We start from the raw sequence: 24,053 nt of genomic DNA, 5'->3' as shown, positions 1-24,053 counted from the left end.
AAAATTTGTACACGGTGCTATTTGTCTTATGTTTTGGGAAGAAATCTTGGACTGCTTAAATTAGGCAGATGGAGGATTTCCTAATCCTTACATCGGGGCAGGAAACATTGTTTGACCCATAAAATAAAATTAAATAAATTAAAATAAAAATAATAAAATAAGAATAATTTTATCTACATTCTATTTAGGAGTACCATGTCTATTTTTTTTTCTTTTGATATGATTAGATATCAGGCTTATTTCAGAACGCCCTAATATGATTTTCAAAATTTTGGTTTCACGACTTAAAAAGACGTCGGAGAAAATTGCAAAAAAATTGTCCCAGATTACCCAAGTGCACCCGCGCTACCTAGAACCCCAGCCAAGAGCTCACTAATAATTTCAGGAGCAATTGCAAAGCAACAGGGTGGCTATGCGAAAATAGAAAATAAACAGTATATATGGAGTAATGGGAAAAACAAACAAAACAAAAGAAAATCGTTCATCCGTTAATTTATATCAAAACCACGTACTGTGATTTAGATCATTGTAAAAAAATATATGAAGACATTATTGGGTCTAAAATTATAATTGTTTTTTAAATAACTGACAATAAAGTAGTCGCAAAAAAATCATTTTAAAAAATAGTCGCAAACTGAGTATAAGCAATTTAGCGTTAATGTCAATCCTGTGGACAAACTGTTTCCTGCTGATCAAGTGGTCAAATAATCGAGGGTCAGGGAGAAAAAAAAAAACAGCAGGCAGAATTTCCACTCTCTGACCTGCAAACCTAGGCATACTCTTTGAAATCAAAATGCTCAACTGTATTAATTACATGCCATTTATTTTACATGAAACGCACGTGCGAAAATATGAACCTGACTAAAATTCCTAGAAATAAAAAATAACCCTTCATTTAAAATTCTTCGAAGCATGCAATGATCTTGACAGTAGCCATATTTCTGACTCCAGAACGCTAATTTAGTCTAGTGAAATGATGCAGAAGCAGAAAAAAAATTTTAAAAAATAAAAACAAAAACAAACAAACAAAAAAAACAAAAAAAAAACAAAAACAAACGGCATCCAGTGGGATCAGTAATCATTCGACTGCAACAAGCAGACAAACAGAATGCATGATACTTCTATTACCCACTGAATGGTTGGAAGGGTGTTTGTCTTTAGAAATAATAAACCATCTGCCCTTACTGTTGGTAGTCATGTTTGCAGTAGAGTTTTCTGTCTCGGAAGTAGCAGCTGGTGGTGAGCGGCTGCTGACACACGGCGCACTGCAAACACTCTTCGTGCCACGAGGACTCGTTGACGCGCATCAGGAAGCGGTCGGCTATGGGCCGCTGGCAACCCTCACACACCGCCTGCTGATGGCACTCCGAGCCTGCACACAAAACACATCCCGCAGTATTAGTTCCGCTGGGCTTTTTTTTTTCCTTTCTTTTTTTTTTAAAATCCACTAATCAATGCATTGATCACAGAAAAGGCACAGATTCCATGCACGCATACTTCAGATCTGAAGGTCGCTCGCGCTGCAAACGCATTATATTGTTCTAACACATACAACAAAGTGAAATTAAGATGCAAACTCTAAGTAAATTCTATTAACAAATGCTTCCTAAATTAAAAAATGGACTAATTAAACACTAAAACTAAAATAGTGCTTCAGACGCATGCAACCTTTTTTTCCCTTTCTTTCTTTTTTGTTTTTTAAATCTAAGACGTCATTGTATGTTTGTTGATATTATTACAAAAATAAATTAGTGGCCAACACGGTGTTTTGAGTTTAGGTGAATTAATTTAATCAGAACTAAACACAGCATAATAATTACAACATATATATATTATGTGCAATTTGTTCAGTATGTTGTACATAGAGGATGCATCAGTTTAGGTAATATTGCTATAAAACAATTGTCATATAACTAACTTTCCTATGCAAGAGAGAGGATGCGAGGATGCGTCTGAACAGTCTCTGAGATAACTGCACAGCGAAGAACTGGCCAGTGCTACAGTACAGAAGCATTGTGCATGTTCTGGAGAGCAGTGCGTGTACTCACGTTTCACAGCCGTGTTTAGTTTCCATGCAGCAGCCTGCGAAGGCTTACCTAGCATAACTCCCAGAGTGGCTGGTCCCGTCCGGAGCGGATGGTCTTCAATTTTGATACCGTCCAACATACTTGAGCTCTGAGACTCTTTTCCCGCTGAGAAGCGCCTCTCCTGTGGCTCAGGACCTGTTGCAAAAGCCGTACAAATATTTCGTCAGACTTACCCTAACTTCAAATTCCAATAATAAGGTCATAATATCAGGGCTTAGCTCATCTGAACGCTATTGTGCATGTAGCTAAAATGGCCAACTTTTGAAAGTTCTCAGTGCAGTTAGCAACGTCAACATCACTGCTCCATTAAGTTTGGTTAAAAAAAAAAACACTACAGAACAAGCACAACCACAACAACAACAAAAGGCACGATGAGAACAGCAAACCTGATAAATCCGCGCTGATAATCACCTGTTAATTAGTGCTGCTGGAGCTTAGACGCGCCTTTAGCACAAAGTTTGTATCCCTGCCGCGTTATGGCGAACTGCAATAGGAGGATCCTCTCGCTCTGGAGCCTACTGCGCACGCAAAGTTGCTTCGACACCCCGAAAATATGAACGCAATGATAGAATGAGAGACAATAGCTGAGGAAAATATCCAAGGGAATCTGTCTGAGATGTCACAGTGTGAACAGTGTGCCATTCAGATCCCCAGCGCTGAGGAGAACCCTAAACTGAGGTAGAAGTGAGGGAATACGCCCTCCCCTTAGTGGCCGCGTCACTCCTCAGCCTATTTACTGCCGCCAGGACGCGATTGGTGCCGAGTGGAAACTAAAGCCGGTCCGCCTCCAAACGCGCGCAGCCAGAGCGAAGAGCCAGAGCAGGACGGGGAAAGACGCTAAAATGTCAAAGCAGCGGGGAGAGAGCGAGCAAGAAAGAAAGACAGAAAGACAGACAGACAGAAAGAAAGATCCTGGAATTACTGAGGAATGCTGTAGGCTGAGACACAGACTCAAGTGTGAAAAAATTTATAAGTGAAATGTCTGTGAAATGGATTTTGACACATACATATAATACATATAATGACATATAATGACGCTGTAACACAATATATAACGAGCATGCGCATCAGTAATAAGTGCTATATCTTCCCTGGCTAATTAAAAAAATGAAGGGAACTTTGCACAAATATATGAAATCCAGTAGCGCTGAGAAAATAATCAACCGCTTATTATCAGCTGTAACAACAACCTAAAATAATAACAATAACAATAATAATAATAATAATAATAATGATAGACATTTCTTGCCATTATTACATCATAATCACATCAAACTGTGGCCTAATCACAGAACTGGACCACTGTCTCTGTTGATTGGTTATATTTTTGTGGGATTTTTTTCGAGCTATGCCGAAGTTATTTTCTTTCTTTGATTTTTTTTTCCCCTATGTGAAAGCTTGCTTTGATATTAGGTAGTGGAGCATCGCATGGGCCGTTCGCCCGTTTTCAGCCTTTGTGTGCGTTATGGAGCCTCGAACCTTCTGACCTTCTGTCTCAGATGCACCTGGCGATCAGGACTGATAAACGTGGCGCGCGGGGTGGGGGTGAGGGGGAGGGGGGTGGTGGTGAGGGGTATGTATTTAAAAGACAATATGTGACCTGTCTTGAAATGCAAATAAATAAATACATACATAAATAATAACTACATACACACATACATTTTAAAAGAATATAAAATAAATCGTGCGCAATTTTTCTCCCTGAAATTATTACCGGAAATACAACCACAGCTTAACATTGGCCTTATTTATTATTATTATTATTTTATTTTTTTTAATTACTTGGCATTTATTTTTATATACCTAGAGATTAATTATTCTCATTAAAAAAAAGAATCATTTATACAAAATTTTATATATCCTCGTCAGTTTCATTTAAAGACGGAAAAAAAAACCTCTCAATGCAATTTTAATTACAAAGTATTAATAGGCTACTATTGAAAAAGAAATCCAAATAAAATACATCATAATTACAAGAAACATGCTCGCTTGTAAAATTCAGTAAGTAACTTTACAATGTTCGAAGCCAACCTCAAACCAGCAATGACAACACAGTGGTTCTACATTTCTTTACAGAATTGGATGAGGCTTAGACTGCTTTTATACAAAACCTTGTTTTTCGGGCTTTTATTAATCTCATGTGCCTTTGGGTTTCACTAGCTTAGATTATTTATTTAATTATTTAATTAACCTCAACGCCCCCCAAAAAAGCTCCACAATTTAACATTAAATTATAATGATTTTTTTATAAAAAAAAAAAAAAAAGATTACTAATCAATTCAAATACCACAAATAAAATATGTTAACCTGCAATATGTAACATGTAGCATGTATGTGACTACCTACAAAAAAATTACAATTCACAGTGCTTTTTCCCTACACAATCGTCCATGCTAAAAATATCCCTATCACTCTGTGCCCATCCTACTCTCTATCTATCCATCTATAGCAGCTTATCCATCACACTATTCCATCACCAGTCACTTTCTGTGTTTCCCACCATACACTCCACACTCAGCCCAGTGCACACACTCTCCCGTCTCACTCTGTCAGTTAGACTGGAGAATCACGCACAGTCTGTGTGTGCTCACTACACCCTCACGCATGTCCCAGTCTGGCCATTGCACTCCTCCTAGTCTGCTCTCTACGCACAGTCCCTGCCTTATTTCCTTTTCTCTGCATTCTGAACCTCCAAAACGACAAAAAAAAAAAAAAAAAGTGGACATTTTAAAAACACACGGGCCACATCTCATATAAAACCAGGGAAGGAAGAAAAGATCCAGGCTCCTTTTTATGGGTAAGTGGTATTATTTATCGCAGTGTTCAAATCCAGTGGATAAAATGTCCAAGTAGACGCAAGAAAACTGAGCATCAAACGAAAACCAACCTGTCATCACATGAAATGATATCCTCAGACTGACCATTCTTTAAATTATTCGCTTGGCTTCAAGGACGTAAATGCGGATATACGGTTTATTATATTAACATGTATATTTTGGAACTTCTTGTAAGCGTTTAGCTTGATTTCCTCCAGCCAAATGAAAGCAGGTATCCTGCTCTCTCAAAATATTTCTTTTCTTCCAGGCAAGATTTAGAAACAATCGTTGCAATTTGTATACTATTTATTGCAATGACATTTAATGAAATATGCATGGGTAGAAACACTGCTGGTGTATCTAAGGGGTTATCAAAATTATACAACAATTATACCAATAATTTCGCGAAATAGATTACAGAACAAGTAAATATTTATCTGCAAACCATCATTCGGCCTAATTAGTAAATGTCTCTTAATACTTTCAACATATAGGCGATCTAGAACACAGGATCAATGTCAAATTATTATTATTATCATTATTATTTTATTATTATTATTATTATTATTATTATTACTATTGGGTTAAAACATTTCTAACATTGCAGAACCATAAGGGAAATAGTCGGGGCCTGGTCACAGCCTACATGAGAACCTACAGCATATACAACATGACTATTTGTTAAGTAAGGAAACCAACCACACATGACACTACCATATGAGAAGATAGAGAGATCGGTTACCTTGCTGTCATAAGTTCACTGGGTGTCCTTTGTAGCGCGTGTGAAGAACCCCGGAGCCGCTCCATTATCTAAAAGCCGCTGAGACTGTCTGGTCTGTTCAAGACGCCCCCTGGCGTCTAAAGCATAGCCTGCTCAGGGCTGCAAAGCAGTGGAGCAATGCACAAGCCTACACTCACACATACTCTCTAGCAGGTATTCGTGCACACATAGCCAGAGTTAACAAGTATGCCTATGCATCATGGCTCAAATGATAGTCCAATTAGGCTCCGTGTTCATGAACCAGTGCACCAAAGAATTTAGTGCAAAAGTTCCAGTGTTTTGCTATCGTTAAACTCGTGCCAGGAAAGAAATAGAAAGACAAGTCGAAAACCATATTGTCACAAGCCGTACCGAATTACGTCCGACGCCATCAGCAATGTGACTTGCATGTAGCAGGACAGCCAAATGCCCGTGTTTTGGAACCCAGTCAATGGTTTACGAAGTGTTTCATAAAGACAGGCCTCACTGGATCAGCAGAAAAACAATCAAAGCAAACGCCTCACAATGGCTTGGGTTTCGTGACACTTTGGCCTCACAGTCAGTATCTCTAAACCCTGGAAATATGGGCGCTCTCATTTTGGTCGAATAGTATAAACCAAGCACGCTGAAACTTCATACAACCAGCAAGTCAGAGAATGACATTATTAAAATCCCTTTCTCTCGTGCGCCCTCCCCCACCACAAAATGAGGCACCTAAGCTGCAGGTGTGTGGCACGTGCGCCACTGACACCGGCGCATGCACACGCACGCACACGCATGCACACGCACAGGGGTGTGGAGGGACGAGATGGAGAGGCTCATTTACACTCAATATAGACTTAAATTTGTGCAGCTTTAATACAGCAAGGTGGTTTCGTTAAAGAAACTGGATTATTGAGCCACAAGGTAAGCGCAACATTACGCATGTAGACTGGCACTGAATGATTTCTCAGCATTGATAATGTGTACCATTGCGCACGACTTATTAGGTCGTTAGGGGCGGGGCTTCACTTCGTACCTTTCTTACGAATTTATATGTTTGAAATCGAACGTCATCGACCTCGCGATTGATCCAGTTTCGTATTAGATCGTGTTCATTTCTGTGCAAAATAATTAAGGTTCCAGAAATTTCGTAAATTTCGTAATAAAGTGAAATCGGCTAACTTTCTTGCTTTTATACAGAAACCTAAAAATCTGAAAGACGCAGTTTTTTACTTCTACGCAACTGTATATATATATATATATATATGTGTGTGTGTATATATATATATATATATATATATATATATATATATATACACATATATACACACACACACACACATATAAACATATACAGTTGCGTAGGCGCAAAAAACTGCGTTTTGTCGGATATATATATATATATATATATATATAATATACACGCATACATACACACACGTGTGTGTATATATATATTAGTGTGTATAGGTTATGCATAGTTTTACGAGTTTATTTATTTATTTAAATGGCTAATCTTCCCTCCCTCTTCGTCTTCTTCGTATTTATTATTTCAGTAGTATATTTTTTAGAGATAGATAGATAGATAGATAGATAGAAAATTAAGCATTACTTGCCTGCATATTATAAAGAAGATTATAATCTTCTATAGGCTATGTAAAAAGAGTGGTATATATTTTGCTATTAGGTCAGCACAATGCTACGATGTTTTCTTTAATATTTCTCTAGTATAGGTGAAATAGATAGAACTTGCAGCGTATTAAGACAAAACTATTGTACTACTATTGCTTGCTAAATTATTTGCAATTACAGCTTCAGTACTTCTGCTTATTATTATGCAGATTATTTTATATAGACTTAATAAGCGATAATATTAAATATATGATACTTTTGTCAATTCTCACAGCCGTGTTAGAGGTTACACACTCAAACCAAAGTGGAGCATTTATTTATCGTTTCAGCTGGTTCAGGTTAATCCATCTTGCCGACTTTTTTTTATACTTTTATTTATTCGTTTCTTCATTTCCTTGCCTGCTTGCTTATTTATCTGGTTATTATTATAGTGTATTCCCCCTCATTTATAATACCGGGGTGCTTCTAAATGAATACTCTAATTAAAATGTAGGATAAAGCATTGAATAAATCCTTAAGAAGAACGCAAAGCAGTGGCTCGCGCAGACATACAGTAATTTACAATGGCACTAACTTTGATGTCCGAATGCACTTTGATCTTTTAATGAGAGTTCCTCTGAAGCTCTGCACTCGTTCAACTACTACTACAACATGGGATTAAAAAAAAAAAAAAAGTGCTTTAGAGTCCATCTAGCTGGACTCCAGCATCGTCCAACATATCTGTCTGGTTATGTTTTCGGCATTATTTTTCTACAAGTCCACCAGTGATGACCCTGAAGAGCAAGGAATCTTTAACAACAACAATAACAGTCATAATAACCCTGCTATTATTATTATTATTATTTTATTATTATTAATAATAATAATTACATTTTTTTATTATTATTATTAATAATAATAATAATAATAATAATCCTCTATTCTCCCATGTATGTCTACTTTTTTTTTTTTTAGCTTTGAATTGGGAGTAAATGTCGCCCCCTTGTGAGAAAGCAATCTTCTACTTTTCCTCAGCCTCGTCGCTTAACAAAGCCATATCTAAACTGTCGTATGCCATGTTTACTAATCGTGATCATTTCATTTTCACACAGCTGAGAACTTTTGAGTTTGATTGAGCTGCTTGAGATAACCGCACACTCCCGCTTTGCTTGGGAAAGGCAGATGTATCAGGACTCGATCAGTGATTTAACGCAGAAACTACGGAAGCCTGGAGATGTCATGAGAAGGAGATTTTTTTTTTTTTTTTACCTGCGCAGTTTAGTCTAATGTGGATTCGGGACAATAAATCAGAGCCAGGAGCTCACAAGACTTTGACCAAGATTTAGCTATTTTATCCAGTGCTCAATTATCTTCACAATTTAATACACTGATTCCAACATTTTGATTTATTTTTGCTCACCTAAAGAAATCGTGCACATGTATTTATTTAAGTATAGGCGTAGTTCAGCCTGTGTTTTGAATAGACCTATAAAAAAAGATTTAAATTTACATGCTCCTACAATTACACTGTGGATGGCAATTTTAATATATCATGCTATATAATACTGTCATGCTAATGCTAATTAAAATGTCTGTCTATAGACATAACGCCATAGCAGAAACTGCTTGTTCCATCATTTTGTGTTTAGGTGAATGAAATTTCATCGTTAGGTGAACAGAAACCATCTAGATTTAGTAATATAATGTTTTTTTTGTCTTGTTTTGTTTTTTAAACCAATTGACTAACCCTGTTCCGTTTGAGTTTAAGGGTTCTTAAGAATGTTCTTAAATTAACGAGCGTTTCCCGAATCACTTCGTAACTAACGTCGTTGTTTAACCTCGCTCGAAAATTCACGAAGCACTTCGTAATGTGGAGCTCGCGTGCAGTTCCACCTCAAACAGACAGAGGTCGCTAATTTCCCTTTAAAAAAAAAAAAGAGCTCATGACGCGCTGGTTCTAAGCAGGACAACAGCGCATCAGCTGCATCACTACATTTAATGCCAACAAAAATCAAAACTACAAGCTTGAATTGTGTAGGTGGTGTATTCCTAGTATTCAGTGAGCTTTCTATGCATGTATATAGCACAGTGGTTTATGGGTAATGTCATAACCTTTTACCATGAAGGTCTTTGGTTCAAGCCTGGGCAAGGGTGACTGTCTGTGTAGAGTTGGATGTTTTTTCCTAGGGTTTAAAATATACATGATCAAATGATCCTGGCGGTTCCCACCTCAAAAAAGACATGCATGCTGGGATACGCCTTACTGATGAGGAAGACGAGGAGAGAGAGGAAGGAAACTTTCCTGTTGAATTACCAAGAGATTACCAAGAGAGAGGAGGAAAGGACTTCACCAGGCTGGCTTGGAAACATGAGGGCTTTCACCTACCGTGTTTTTTTTTTGCCATTCACTTGAAAAATAAATAAGTAAAATGCAAAAAAACATTGAAAAAGAAAACACAACATCTTGTCCATGCCTCTATTTTCAGCTGCACTCTGTCTGTGGTAGTGGGGTCTGGAAAGAAAATGCTAATGACACTGCCACAAAATGGGAAGCATTTTATAGCTCCTTTTGAGAGAAATCAGTAAAGTCTATTCACATTTCCTATTTTTACTTGGCTAAGTAGATAACCTTGTTCAGAGGGTAATATAATTGGCATGGAAATAGATGGCCTGGTAAACTGAAGCTCCACCAGTGAGCTGCTCTTTTTTCTATCTACAGACTTTCTTTTTCCAGAACAATTAACTCCTCACTACGCCCACAGGTATTTTTGGTGTGGCCTGCTTAAGTGGAGCCCTTTGCCTGGGCCCCGCAGAGAAAGACCCAGTAGATGACGCAGGACTGGGGAAGGGCACACAGGGAATGTAGGTTGTGATGGGGTAGATGGGAACTCATTTAAGCATACATCTACCCTCCAGAGATCCCTTCAGTTGTCGTTGGGCCTAGTATCCCCAGTACTCCCCTCCTTTTTTATTTACCAGACTTTGAGAAGTCATGCCATTTTTTTTTCCTGATTTCAGTGCCAGATCTATTAAAGACACTGCAGGCACTTATGGTTTTTGCAATATCCTCCCATTTCTTTTTTTCTGTATTTGTTGAACTCTCTGAGCTTGGGAAAAGAGTATGTGTTTGTTTTTTTGTTTTTGATTTCTTCCAACACTTGGGTTGGTTCCTTCTTTGAGAAGTTTATTTTTCACTACAGGTTTGCCATGCGTCTGGATTCATGCAGGAAAGCTTAATTGTGTGCCTATTTATAGGCTTGATATGCAATAGATAAGAATTGCAAATGTAATGTTTTCATCAATAATATTCATTTTAATAAGTGTACATTAGTAGTTTATATAATTATTATTATTTGCATGATAATTATGTGTTTTATAAGTTATGGTTTCAATACTTTTGTGGGATAATAGCGAGAAAGTGTATGTAAATTGTTTAGTTTTCGACTGGCGATGCTTGTCCAGTGCAGGTGCAGAGGTGGAGTCAACAAAGAACTACTTAAAACTCCTAAGTTCAGAGATAATGAAGGCTTTTGGGAAACGCTTGTAAAACAGACTGGTACGTAACATATGTCATTCGTTAAGTTGTTCGTAAGTCATTAAGATTAATGGTTATCTGGAAACCCACCCCTGTTGTCTGACAACCGCTTGGAAGAACAGACAAATCCAGGATCATGTCAAATCCACAAGAACGGTCCTCAGGTTCTTCAAACATACGAAAGAGGGAAGAGAAATTACATAGCCTAATTGTTTCTTCACCATATGGATGACTAGATCTTCCAGAATAAAACAAAAGAAAAATGGCTTTTCAAAAAAAAAGCTTTAAAAAATACCACAGAGATTTTTCTTTCTTTCTTTCTTTACTCATATGCATAAACATACACATTCATACATTTAATGTAATGTAATTGCGCTGCGGAACATTACACTGAAATACAGTCTTGCACTTTAAACCTCCAATTTCTCCATTATTATATAATTTTGCCTCAAAAAATTCCAAAAGGGTATTCAAAACAGAAAAAAGATCCTTTTATTTATTTATTTATTTAAGAAACATTTGATGTTAAAATTGCAACATAGACTATTATACTGAATCAGAATTTTTCATTTCTAAACTATTTCTCATTTAATATATACAATTTCCCCCCTTGAAAGCACCTTTCTGACACAACAGCGGAATGATATGTAATATTTTTGCATATTAATAATTTTCTGTGAAATTAATAGCCTTTTTCACACCCTTGGCCCATCTTTACTCTTGATTGCTTATTATTTATTCCCACATTGAAATACTGTATGTACCTCAGATTATCATTCTCTTATTCAAACAGGCTGATTGAGATCTGACTTTGTAGATCCTGTAGTATCTCTACATGCCTTCCTAGATAGTAGATACTTTAGTGAACTAGTTCAATACACTAATGGCTGCATACAGATAGCCAGAGATGTGAGACCTTTGGCAGAACTGGGTGAAAATGACAGAAAATTGACAGAATAGCCTTATCTTAAGGCTACCTATACATGCTTCATCATGTCAGCACTTCATGTTGATAAAATTTAAGTATGGTTTCTCTAGCACTCAAAACATGAAGTTATCTTTAAACAACACCAAACATTACTCTTTCAAAAATTTACTTTTACCAAATGTGTTACCATTTAACGATGACTTTTGTACTGTGATGCATTTGGGAAAAAAGGCAATCCAGTTATAACACAATAATGGCCATTGGTCTTCAGAGAAAGTATGTATTAGTAATGTAATTAGTTTTACATTCAAGTCCAGATCCCAAATAGTTTGTATGTAAAAATAATAATGATACTATAATTGCTGTACACATTTGACATATTATTTCCTACAGTAGAATGTGGTATGGGATTCAAGACTCCCATATTGAAGATATTGTTATCTGCTGTTAGTGTAGTAAGTGTTATGAAAATAAAAACTAAATTAAAAACTCCTTACTCTGTCAGAGGTGTCGAAAAGCTGTGGAGTAGCACAAGGTACTGAGCAGTATTTATGCTTCCTTCTGACCAGGCTTCCAAAGTCTTCAGAGGGTCAGAAAGGCAATTTGAAGCATTTCAGAAATGTCACTCACATAAACTGAAATGCTGAGTCTCAGGCAGTCTCTTTTCAAACACATTTATCTCATCACAAAGCAGTGTTATAGTTAATTGTCAGCTCCTGAGTAGCATTGCAAAATATTACATAATTCTTTCTTAACATAGTTTGCAATGTTTTTGAAATGTTAAAACATAAGGTAGACATTTGAAAGTAGCTTATTCGCATGTATATCATAATATGAGACACTCATAAGCTTTTTATTTAAAAAAGATCTGACTAAAATGCAAAAGCCTGAAAGGTAAACTTGTGATATGTCAACAATTAAAAAAAGGCTTTTTAAATAAATGTTTCCCATTTTTCTAAGATGAAAACACAGCAAAAACATCAACTGTGCTGTGGAATCACAGAGCCACTCAAAGCATCATTGAGAGCGAACAGATTTATGCCATGCAGCATCAGCACTTGATCAAGTTTGGAAGATCCAAACATCTCTAACCGAAAATAGAACATTCAAGTATGCTACAATTTACTCTCATACCTCCTATTCTTTGTACAAATTCCTTCAAAATCTTGAAGGTTGCAAAATGATTATAGTACATATTTACAGTACTGTGCCAAAGTCTTAGGAACTCTATTTTTTTTTAAATACAGATTTAATCTTAGATGGCTATTTATGACTTCTGAATTATTGAGTCAGCAAAAAACATTTTAGATTTCCAAACATTACTTTTCAAACAAAGAATTAAATGTTACAGAAAAAAAATGTTTGTATGTCAGTAAGAAGTAACATATTATGTAATAGACCATTATTCAGATTCACTGTTAACAACAACAACAAAAAAAAATTATGAACTCTGTCAGGTTTTACCTGCAAAAACAGAAGCAAGTGAGACAAAGTTTCCAGTACTGTAGCAGATTTTTCTAGATCTTAGTAAACAGTAAACGTAAAGTCCAGCCAATTTAGTAGTAAAGTCCAGTAAAGAGTAAAAAGTCCAGCCATTTTCCTTACAAAGCTGCACATTTGGCAACTGAGAGTTAAGGGCCTCAAGGGCTCAAGGGCCCAGCAGTGGCAGCTAGTTATTGACTTTGTTTAGTTTAGTACTTTAGTAGTACTTTTGTTCAGTTTATAAATCCCAGAATCATGTTTTTCAAAAGCCAGTGGACTGTGGGAAAAGTTCTATAGCTGGTCATCTGCTATGTCAGTCAATTGGTGAACTGTGAAATCAGGTGGTTTCTTTTCAAAATATACCAGACTCCTACAAGTTGACCTGACTCCTGGAATTAATCAGTGAATAAAGGACAGAAGCAATTATTTGTTTTAAAACCATCATGGGTTCTTAATGGTGCAGTGGTAAAGTTTTTGGCTTGTGGTTGGGAAGTCAGATATTGGAATTCTGGTCATGCAAGCAATGATAAAACAAGGATGGGTTGTAACAGTGGAGTGGAGAGCTAGCTAGATATTTTTAATATCTAGTTAATAAAGTTAATTTAATATCTAGTTAATATTTTTAATATCTGTTATTCTTCAGAGGGTAAGTCTAAAGTGTATGGGAGAGCAGGGAATGTTACACTTTTTTATTGTTTCTTATATTTCTTGGGCATGATACTGTATATTACAAAGGAATAAATGTCTTACTAAATGAAAGAATGAAGTCTCAGGCACATATCTTATTTAAGATGTTAAGTTATTTAAGTATGGAGTTGTGGACAGTTAAGTAGAGTTAGCAGAGTGTACACTGGCTTTTTCAACACATAAGGTAAATATCGATTTTTTTTTTAAAATGTAAAATTCCAAACCAAATTAATCAAAGAACCAGTGGGGCAAGGACTGAAAGGGGTGGTTGGCAGAGAAAGAGAGAGAGTGTGTGTGTGTGTGTGTGTGTGTGTAGGAATACCGCCTCATGTGCACATACACTCACTGAGCACTTTATTAGGAACACTATACTAATACTAGGTAGGGCCTCCCTTTGCTCTCAAAACAGCCTCAGTTCTTTGTGGCATGGATTCCACAAGATTATGGAAACATTCAGCTGAGATTCTAGTCCATATTGAGAAGATCGCATCATGCATCACACACTTTCCTGCTGCGAATCTCCCATTCTACCACATCCCACAGGTGTTCTATTGGATTCAGATCCAGTGGCTAGAAAGGCCGCTGAAGAACACTGAACTCACTGTGATGTTCATGAAACTAGTTTGAGACAGCTTTTGCTTTGTGACATGGTGCATTATCATGCTGCAGGTAGGCATTAGAAGATGGGTAAATTGTGGCCATGAAGGGATGCACATGGTCAGCACCATCTGTGTGCTTCAGCAGAAATCAAGATTCATCAGACTACGTTTTTCCCGTCTTCAGCTGTCCAGTTTTGATGAGCCTGTGCCCCCTGCAGCCTCAGCTTTCAGTTCTCGGTTGACAGAAATGGAACCCGACGTTGTCTTCTGCCATCCGCCTGAAGGTATGACATGTTGTGCATTCCGAGACGCTTTTCTGCTCACCACAATTGTACAGAGTGGTTGTCTAAGTTACTGTATCCATTCTGTCAGCTCGAACCGGTCTGGCCATTCTCTGTTGACTTCTCCTATCAACAAGGCATTTCTGTCTGCAGAACAGCCGCTCATTGGATGTTTTTTTTCTTTATTGCACCATTCTGAGCAAACTCTAGAAACTGTTCTGTGTGAAAACAGGAGATCAGCACTTACAGAAATATTCGAACTAGCCCATCTGGCACAAATATTCATGCCATGGTCAAACTCACTGAGATCACTTTTTTCCCCATATTGTTGGTTGATGTGAACTTTACCCGAAGCGGCTGGCTCGTGTCTGCATGATTTTATTCCATGCACTGCTGCCACAAGACTAGCTGATTAGATAACTGCATGAATGAGTAGGTGTACAAGTGTTCCTAATAAAGTGCTCAGTGACTGTATGTGTGCATATACTTAGTAAATATATAATGTCAGATAAATAAAATGCTGTTATTATATATAATTATATGATATATAATTATAATATAATATTATATTATAATATGGTGAATTAATTTACAATAAAATGTTATACTAATATCAAAAACTCAGTAGCTCCAGAATATCATAATGATTTTTGAGCAAGTTCTAGGTGTCAATTTATACACCAGAGCAAGCTGTCAAATGTGGCATGTGACAGTTTGCTTCAAAGCCCTTGCCCCAAAGTGACATGTGTGTTAATGGTGGCTATATCACAAGCCTAACTTACAGGACTGCTGGTCCTCTACTAAGCTGTTTAATTTTTGAGTTAGCATCTCTGTTGGTGGAGGTAGGAGGTATAAGCAGTGTGACAACTTACCCTGCTCTCCCTTAAGTCTATATTAATCATTGTTTGCACTTGCATATTTGCAATTGTTAGAAACACTTGATATGGAAAGAGAAAACACTGTACCCTTCCTACACTGATGCAAAGCACAGAATCGCTCATACTCATACTTGTGCTTCAAAACACCATGCATTAGTGACATCTTCTGGCCATATAAATGAATTTGCATATTAAATCTAGGCCTATTGTTGTAATACATTAATTTGTGACTAAGATGAACAGGAAAGCAAGATGATGAAGCTACCACACAAATATATCAGATCTTGTAATATATATTCATAACATTATATGGCTAATATGCAAAATTTTTATATTAAAAGCTTTTAATAAATTTGAGTAAGCTGATGATTTATCTCTTTTTAAAAAGAGTCTGGAGCTAATGTGTGTGATGACTCATGTGCTGTACTGATAATGATGGGTTCAAACAAGAATCTTTGCTTTTAGAAAATTATGTAGATTTTTAAAAGCCAAAACTTTAAATATACTGCATATAGAAAGGTCTGCATTGCAAGGAATCATTGCAGGGAACTCACTTGGCAGGTTATTCCCTATTTGAAGTATAGAATAATTCCCTAATTATAATACAGTAGGAAAATTGGTGACTGAGAGGTTAAGGTTTGAACTCCAGTCCCCAAAGCAGACTGTGTGCTGACCATGCAATCTGCAGACTCATCTGACTGTAGTGATCAGCAAAAAAGCCGTTTTAAGCCAAATCCACTTATATATATATATCCACAAAGCAATGTGCACAAAGTTCATACCACCAAATCCAGATCCCACTCTTGGACCAATTTTTTTTTTTTCATGGACGTCAGAGATGTGCTGCCCCACTAAGAAAGTTTTGAGTTTACGCACCAGCGATTTCCCCAGAGTCAAAGTGTCACCCAGTCCCCAGTTTGGGTAAAAAAGAGAATGGGAAAGGGGAAGAACATGCCATATTGGGGAGCTTTTATAGGCTACCATTGTAGTGTCCCCATCACAAGATGACAGCTTACCTATTGGACAGCTTATCTTTCCTAAAAAAAATAGTAGCCTATGTTGCCATTCCCTTTCATTGTACATGTAAAGTAGACTTATTCCAATATTCTGTATCAGAGGTAATTTTTAAAACAGTTGATAAGAGACAGATTTATTTCAGCTTTATATCAGAATTCAAACATTTACATACAACAAGTTTACTGTCTCTTTCAACAGTCTAGAAGATTTCCAGAAATTGATGTAATGACTTTTAGAAGATTCTGACTGACCAGTTGTCATAATTGGGAGTTAAATGGGAGTGTACCTATGGCTGTATTTAAGAGCCTATCTAGAGCCAGTGCCTTTTTGCCCTTGATACAATAGGAAAATCCAGGCAACTCAGCCAAGACCTCCTCCATATGGGCATCTGTACAACCAATTGTATGAAAATGTAAAAAATCTTGGGACCACACAGACACTGCATCATTCAGAAAAGAGCCATAGTTTAACTCCCAGGGATGAACACACATTGGTCTGAAAGGTTCACTGAACCCCAAGACAACAACAAAGGAACTGGTAAAGGTGTTGAAGGCATCAGGCCCCCTATTCCAAACTGACATAAAAAAAATCAGTTAGCAGGTGATTACCAGGACAAAGACCTAGCCTTACGGAAAAGTTTTCTCTGGTAAGATGAACTAACAATTCAAATGTTTGGCCATAATGATCAATGCTGTGGATCAGAGTGGGGCTTTTAATTCAAAGAACACCATTCTAACTGTGAAGCATGGGGGTGGCAGCAGCATGTTTTGGGGTTGTTTTGTTGGACTGGTGCACTTCAGAAAATAGAAGTCATCATGAGGAGGATTATCTAGAAATACCGAAGCAACACCGCAAGACATCAGACAGAAATTTAAAATGTGGTCGCAACTGGGTCTCCCAGCAGAACAATGGTCCTAAGCATACCTCCAAAGTTGCAACAAAATGGCTTAAAGACAACAAAGTGAAAGTATAGAAGTGGCCATCACAAGGCCATGACCTGAATCCCATAGAAAATTTGTGGACTGTACTGAAAAAGGGTCAGAGCAAGTAGGTCCACAAACCTGACTCAGTTACACCAGTTCTGTCAGGTGGAATGAGCAAAAATTCTGGCAAAGTATTGTGAGAAGCTTGTGGAAGGCTATGCCAAATGTGTGATTAAAAGTGTATGTAAACCCACATGACCCACTGAAAATCTGATATAGAAAATAAAAGCTGAAATAAATCTCAACTATTATTTTGAAATGATGGGGGAGGTGCACCACAATTTACTTAGCTTTTGATTTTATTTGCTAGCTTTGGTTTAAAAAATGTATTCAAAATAATAATATAAATAACAGTGGGAGATAACCAGGTCACAAGAATATTTGATAACTAGATTTATTTTAAATCATTTAGTGTTTCTGTATTGTATAATTATGTCCATGTATGTTATATTAATATCCAGTCTCATAGAAAAAAATGTTTACATTTACCTTACTTGCAGCAACTTCTATAAAATGAATATTAATGTCTGGTCACAAGCACACAATGTATATGCATGTATTGTATATCCAAACTTTTACTCTGTGGCTGCTTGATTTGCACCATGCACGTGTTAACAGTTTATGCAAAAACACAGTATTACCAAACTTGAGTGCCACAGTCATAATGTATAAAACTAAACCCTACAATATAAACATTTATCATAACATAAAAGGCATAATATTAAAAAGGCTGTTATTATGAATAGTATCGAGTATGGTGGTCCTCCGTTTTACTTCCTGGTTAAATACATTTAATATGCTTCCCAACATATTTTGGGGCATGGCTATTGGGATTCCCTTCAATTCATTCACAATACTTTTATAATTATAGGCCTACTGTATTTTCAGTCACAGGAGTAATAGTGAGGTTGGTCAGTGAGAGCGTTTGTTACCACAGATTGGTTTCTCACCATTTCATATTTGTCCAACGTTCAGGAACAAGGATGCTTGGTAAAACAGATGTACAGTATAATGTCTTTACTTTCATTCTTAGAACATTAGAACATAAATGGCATCAAACTAAATTGGTAGTATTTCAAACAGCATGGAAGGAGAGCCTTCTGAGCTATAGAAAATCTCTTAGTGCTGCTAGATCAATGTATCTTTCCACCCTAATTGAACCTAACAAAATAGATTCTTAATTAATACTGTAGCAAAATTAACTAGGAATAAGACCACAATAGAAACACGCACATAATCATTATATTGCAGTGATGACTTCATGAATTTTTTTCAATGGTAAAATTGAAAATATCAGGCAAAAAATTCAGATTATTACTTTAAAACCAGACAGTTGTATAAGTAATCCTGTAGATAATAATATAATGATATCAGATCAACGATTAGAAAGTTTTATTCCCCTTCGAGAGACTGAACTAATTTCACTAATTTCCTCATCAAAATCATCAACTTGTATACTAGATCCCTTATCTATGTGTTTCTTCAAACAGATAATTCCAGACGCAATTGAACATCTTCTAAAATAATGTTCATGAAATGTATCAGTCAGGATTTAGGCCTCAGCATAGCATAATAGACAGTGCTGGTTAAAGTGGTAAATGACCTACTACAGGCCTCCGATCAGGGTTGTGTCTCCTTGCTTGTGTTGCTTGACCTTAGTGCAGCGTTTGATACCACTGACCACGCTATTCTCCTTAATAGACTAGAAATGTTGTAGGCATTAAGGGAACTGCCCTCTCCTGGGTCAGTTCTTATTTGACTGATCATTATCAGTTTGTAGATGTGAATGATGACTTCTCTATGCATACTAAGGTAAAGTTTGGTGCTCCGCAAGGTTCTGTTTTAGGCTCAGTGCTCTTTACTTTACATATGCTACCTCTAGGCAAAATTATTCGTAAACATGGTATTAGCTTCCACTGTTGACACCCAGTTGTATGTTTCAGCAAAGCCAGATGAAAGACACTAGCTTAATAAAGTTGAGGAATGTGTAAATGTGATTAGACACTGGATGCTTATTAACTTTCTTTTACTTAATTCTGACAAGACAGAAGTACTTGTACCACATACAGCTAAAAGTAAGCTTTCTGATTACATAATAACATTACATAGATGGCCTTTCTGTTTCATCATGTGCAGCAGTAAAAGACCTTGGTGTGATTATTGACTCCAGTCTTTCATTTGAAGCTCATGTAGATAATATTACTAGGATAGCTTTCTTTCATCTCAGAAATATTGCTAAGATAAGAAATATAATGACACTACATGATGCAGAAAAATTAGTTCATGCTTTTGTTACCTCTAGGTTGGATTATTGTAATGCCTTGCTGTTTGGATGCTCCAGTTAGTCCAGAATGCAGCAGCAGGAGAATCCTTACTAGATCCAGAAGATATGACCACATCACTCCTATCTTATCCACACTGCATTGGCTCACAATCAAATTTCGTATTGATTATAAAATACTACTACTGACTTATAAAGCACCGAATGGTCTCGCACCTCAGTACCTGAGAGAACTTTTGGTCTTTTACAATCCACCACGCCTACGTCGCTCAAAAGGTGCAGGCTATTTGTTTCTGTTACAAAGCTCCACAGTTATGGAACAGCCTTCCAATTAGTGTTCAGGGCCCAGACACAGTCTCAGTGTTTACATCTAGGCTGAAAACATATTTGTTTAGTCAAGCCTTTTGTGAATATTTTTTTCTTAGGTAAAAGTGTAGATCTGGAGGGTTCACAGGCATAGAGTGTTGTGGTGAACTGGGATGTCTGGATGCTGTCCTATCCCACCCCAAAAGCTAATCTTGCTGGAGTCCCTGCTTGTACTTTGCACTCAAAGTACATTGTCCTTAACCATTACGGGACAAAAGCTTACCTAACAATCTCTCCCTCTCTCACTCTCTGTCGAGGTACCCATGCTACTCCTGAGATACCAGTTATCGTGACCCCTTCTGCTCCCCAGACCTGCCTGATCCATCCTGATGCCCTACTTCTGGTTGGAGTTCTCACTGGTTGAAGATCGCTTGCTGCTGAGGATGGCCCCACATGGATGGCCTGAAGATCAGTGGGATTGCTGGGGATGGTGCCGTTGGGTCAGTGGAGATGGCCTGGGGATCTCATATGGGGAGTTGTACTGTGATGGCTTGGGACTGCAATTGCTTTGGTGGCTTTGGGGCTGCGGTTGACCTGAGCAGTTTTGCACTCAGGTGAATTTACTGGTTGCACAATTGCACTATTTGTCCATTATAGAAAGCATTTATTTATAAATGCACTAACTGTTACCACCCAGATGAGGATGGGTTCCCGTTTGGGTCTGGTTCCTCTCAAGGTTTCTTCCTCATATTGTCTCAGGGAGTTTTTCCTTTTCCAAATTGGACATAAACATTTACATGGCTGCTATTCTATTATTTAACAGCTTATTAAAAGGACATTAAACCATCGAATCGAAATTTCATTGACCTTAATTGGTTTACTCTATTCCAATTGAGGTGTAAACATGGATGTTTTTTATTCTGACTGAGCTATCAGATGGATTATTAATGGACTATTAAGCTACATCTAAACATAGACAGTGACTTCATCTCAAAGATGGCTCTGTGCCAGTTCTTGATGCAATTTTGATTTCATCATTCCCTCACTGATTGCAAGCCCAGAGGTTTACATATATTTTAAAACACAGACTATAAATATTTAAACAGTATACAAGTGTTTGTGTGTTATCAGTTTAGGTGGAATGAATTTGTCTAATATTATGACTTGGATGAGTAATACAGTAAACCAGGTATGTTTTAAACATTCACCGACTTATTCATTCAACTCTATTTGGATGTGAGGTGGGTAAGGAGGGGATGGTAGAGCAGTGGTTATTAAGGCGACATAACATTTGAGAAGGGGGCAGACATATGCTGGTATATGCCCATATATGAACATACATTTATAAACCCTTTAGCACTGGAGAAAATGTACTGCATATAGAGTCCTCTCCAAAAGTATTGGAATGGCAAGGCTGAAGACATTTGGATTCCAGACTTGTAGCACTGCTTCTTTCAGTAGTTGTTTGGTTTTGGGGGTTTTCCCTTCAGTTTTCTCTTCAGAAGGTCAAATGTATGCTCAGTTGGGTGAATGACTTGGCCAGTCTAAAACCTTCCACTTTTTTCCCCTGTTTTGGGTCATTGTCTTACTGCACGATGAAGTTCTTCCCACTTATCCTGGATGCATTTCTCTGTAAATTGGAAGACAGAATGTTTCTGTAGACTTCTGATTTCATTCTGCTGCTACCATCATGAGTTACATCATCAATAAAGTTTTTTTTCCCCACCAAATAAAGATTAGTGAGCCCATTCCAGAAGCAGCCATGCAAACCCAAACCATGACACTACCTCCAACATGCTTGACCAATGAGCTCATATATTTCATGAGCAGATCCTTTCTTTTCAGGCCTTTTCATCACTTTTGTAGAGATTAATCTTGGTTCCAGAACTTTTGTGGCTCATCTCTGTATTTCTTTGTGAACACCAGTTTTTTTTTTCTTTTTCACGACTTCTTTGAAAAGTTGATTGGACAGTGCACAATGCTTGTGCAATGGCTCTGATCGATTTTCCCTCTTTTCTCAGCTTAAAAATGGCTTGCTTTTCTCCCACAGACAGCTCTCTGTTCTTCATGTTGGTCTTCCTTTTAACAATAATTGTCTTCATTTTTAACAACAAATGCATTCGTCCCAGGCGCCAAACCAAGAGTAGACATTCAGAGCTATTAATTGTTTAAACTATCCATATAACAGGGCACATTTGGGCAACATGAACCACCTGTCAGTCACATGTTCCAGAAGTTTTGATCACCTGAAAAATGGGTTGGTTCAAACAAAAGGTGCCATATTCCAAGTTGTTTAACACATCTAGATATAAATATCAGGAAATTAATGCTACACATGATAGTTTGGCCTCTGTATTTCTGCTTCTGATCTATCATCTCATATTCATCTTTTGATCTCAAACCCAAATGCCTTCAATGTATAGCAAAAACAAAATAATTTGCCTGGATTTTCCAATACTTTCAAAGGGGACTGTATAAGAATGTGCTCTCAAAAACAGTCATGTTAAACATGATCATTTAAAGGGGAAAAGGCCTTTCACACAAGACAAAAAATTTGTGCCCCAGGGCAAAGCTATATGGGTGGAGAGGCAAGTGGGTTTGGCCCTGCATTTTCCTGAAGTAAGTGCAGGTGATTGAGCTGCTTAAGCAAGGTCTTGCTGTTACTAATGTGTTGCTGTTACTAACCACTTGCTAGATGGTTGCTATGGTATTCCAGGTGTTTGCTAGGGTGTTGCTAAGTGGTTGTTTTGATATTCCAGGTGGTTTCTAGGCGGTTGCTCGGGAATCCTAGGTGGTTGCTATGGTGTCAGTCAGTCCATATGAATAACATTGCCATTTATTAACACTGCCATTAATAAATGCAATTAAACAAATGAATGCAGTCCTAAAAAAACTTTTATTATAATCAGCAGACCTATAATAAATGTTATTATTTAATAGTGCATATGCTTTAATAGTTTCTGTTAACCCTTCTTTTTTCTAGAAAAAAACCTATTGTAATTTCAGAGTCTAGGTTATGTGTGTAAATTGATAGAATATGTTAAATAAGTTTTAAAAAAAATTATATACTTTGATTACGGCCCTTCAAAGTCTCACAAAAATGCTGATGTGGCCTGGGCAGAATTTGAATGTGATACCCCTGCTCTATGGGATTGTACAATAAGTATGAATCATAAGTAGAGTTTGTAAAAGTGTTACAAATATGTTATGCATGTTTTTTTGGTACTACATGTACAAATCTGTGTGAGATCTTGTTGCCTTCAGAGTTACTGTTTTGTCCTCTTGATTACGTCCCTCCTAGCCTGGTCACTGACTTTGGTGGATGGCTTCCTTTAGTAAGAGTAGTGGTTGTGCCATATTCTTTCTGTTTTTAATAACAGTAATAATGGTGCTCCATGGGATGTTTAAAGTTTGGGAGATTTTTTTTATAACCAAGCCTTTGTTTAAGCATGTTCTCTAACTTTGTGGCATTCTAGGAAAGGTTTATTTATACTGAGATCACATGACACTTTAATTGCACACAAGTGGACTCCCTTCAACTAATTATGTGACTTCTGATGGCAACTGGTTTTACCACAACTAATTTAGTGGTTTCAGAGCAATGGGGATGAATAATTGGGGTTGGTTAAGTTATTTTGCTTACTTGCAAATAGTTTTGCAAACTAATACTGACTTTTCCTGCACTTCTGTATTATGGGCTATGACAAGGGTCAAATTGTGATGGCTAGACGATTGGGTCAGAGAATCTCCAAAATGGCAGGTCTTGTGGGGTGTTCCCAGTATGCAGTGGTTAGTACGTACCAAAAATGGTCCAAGGAAG

At 37.2% G+C, this 24,053-nt stretch overlaps 1 protein-coding gene across 6 annotated transcripts in view; it reads right to left on the bottom strand.

Moving 5' to 3' along the window:
* lmx1bb (LIM homeobox transcription factor 1, beta b) overlaps positions 1–6,199 on the bottom strand; it is a 55,933-nt gene extending 49,734 nt beyond the window's left edge. Inside the window, exons 1-3 of one of the 6 annotated variants that reach the window (XM_026925120.3) lie at positions 5,646–6,199; positions 2,049–2,222; positions 1,186–1,372 (exon numbers count right to left, since the gene is read on the bottom strand). In XM_026925120.3, coding sequence (XP_026780921.1) covers positions 1,186–1,372; positions 2,049–2,166 — 305 coding nt within the window. In that variant the 5' untranslated portion in view covers positions 2,167–2,222; positions 5,646–6,199. Of the gene's footprint in view, positions 1–1,185; positions 1,373–2,048; positions 2,223–2,498; positions 3,563–5,645 lie in introns of those variants that run through there. The other 5 variants (XM_053236267.1, XM_053236264.1, XM_053236266.1 and 2 more) reach the window with 5 other exon arrangements.
* Between the last annotated feature and the right edge of the window lie 17,854 nt (positions 6,200–24,053).

Source organism: Pangasianodon hypophthalmus, chromosome 8 (assembly GCF_027358585.1).
Source record: "Pangasianodon hypophthalmus isolate fPanHyp1 chromosome 8, fPanHyp1.pri, whole genome shotgun sequence".
In the NCBI taxonomy this organism is placed as follows: domain Eukaryota; kingdom Metazoa; phylum Chordata; class Actinopteri; order Siluriformes; family Pangasiidae; genus Pangasianodon; species Pangasianodon hypophthalmus.
The sequence above is the reverse complement of the archived record's forward strand: the minus strand, read 5'-3'. Positions and strand labels throughout refer to the sequence as shown.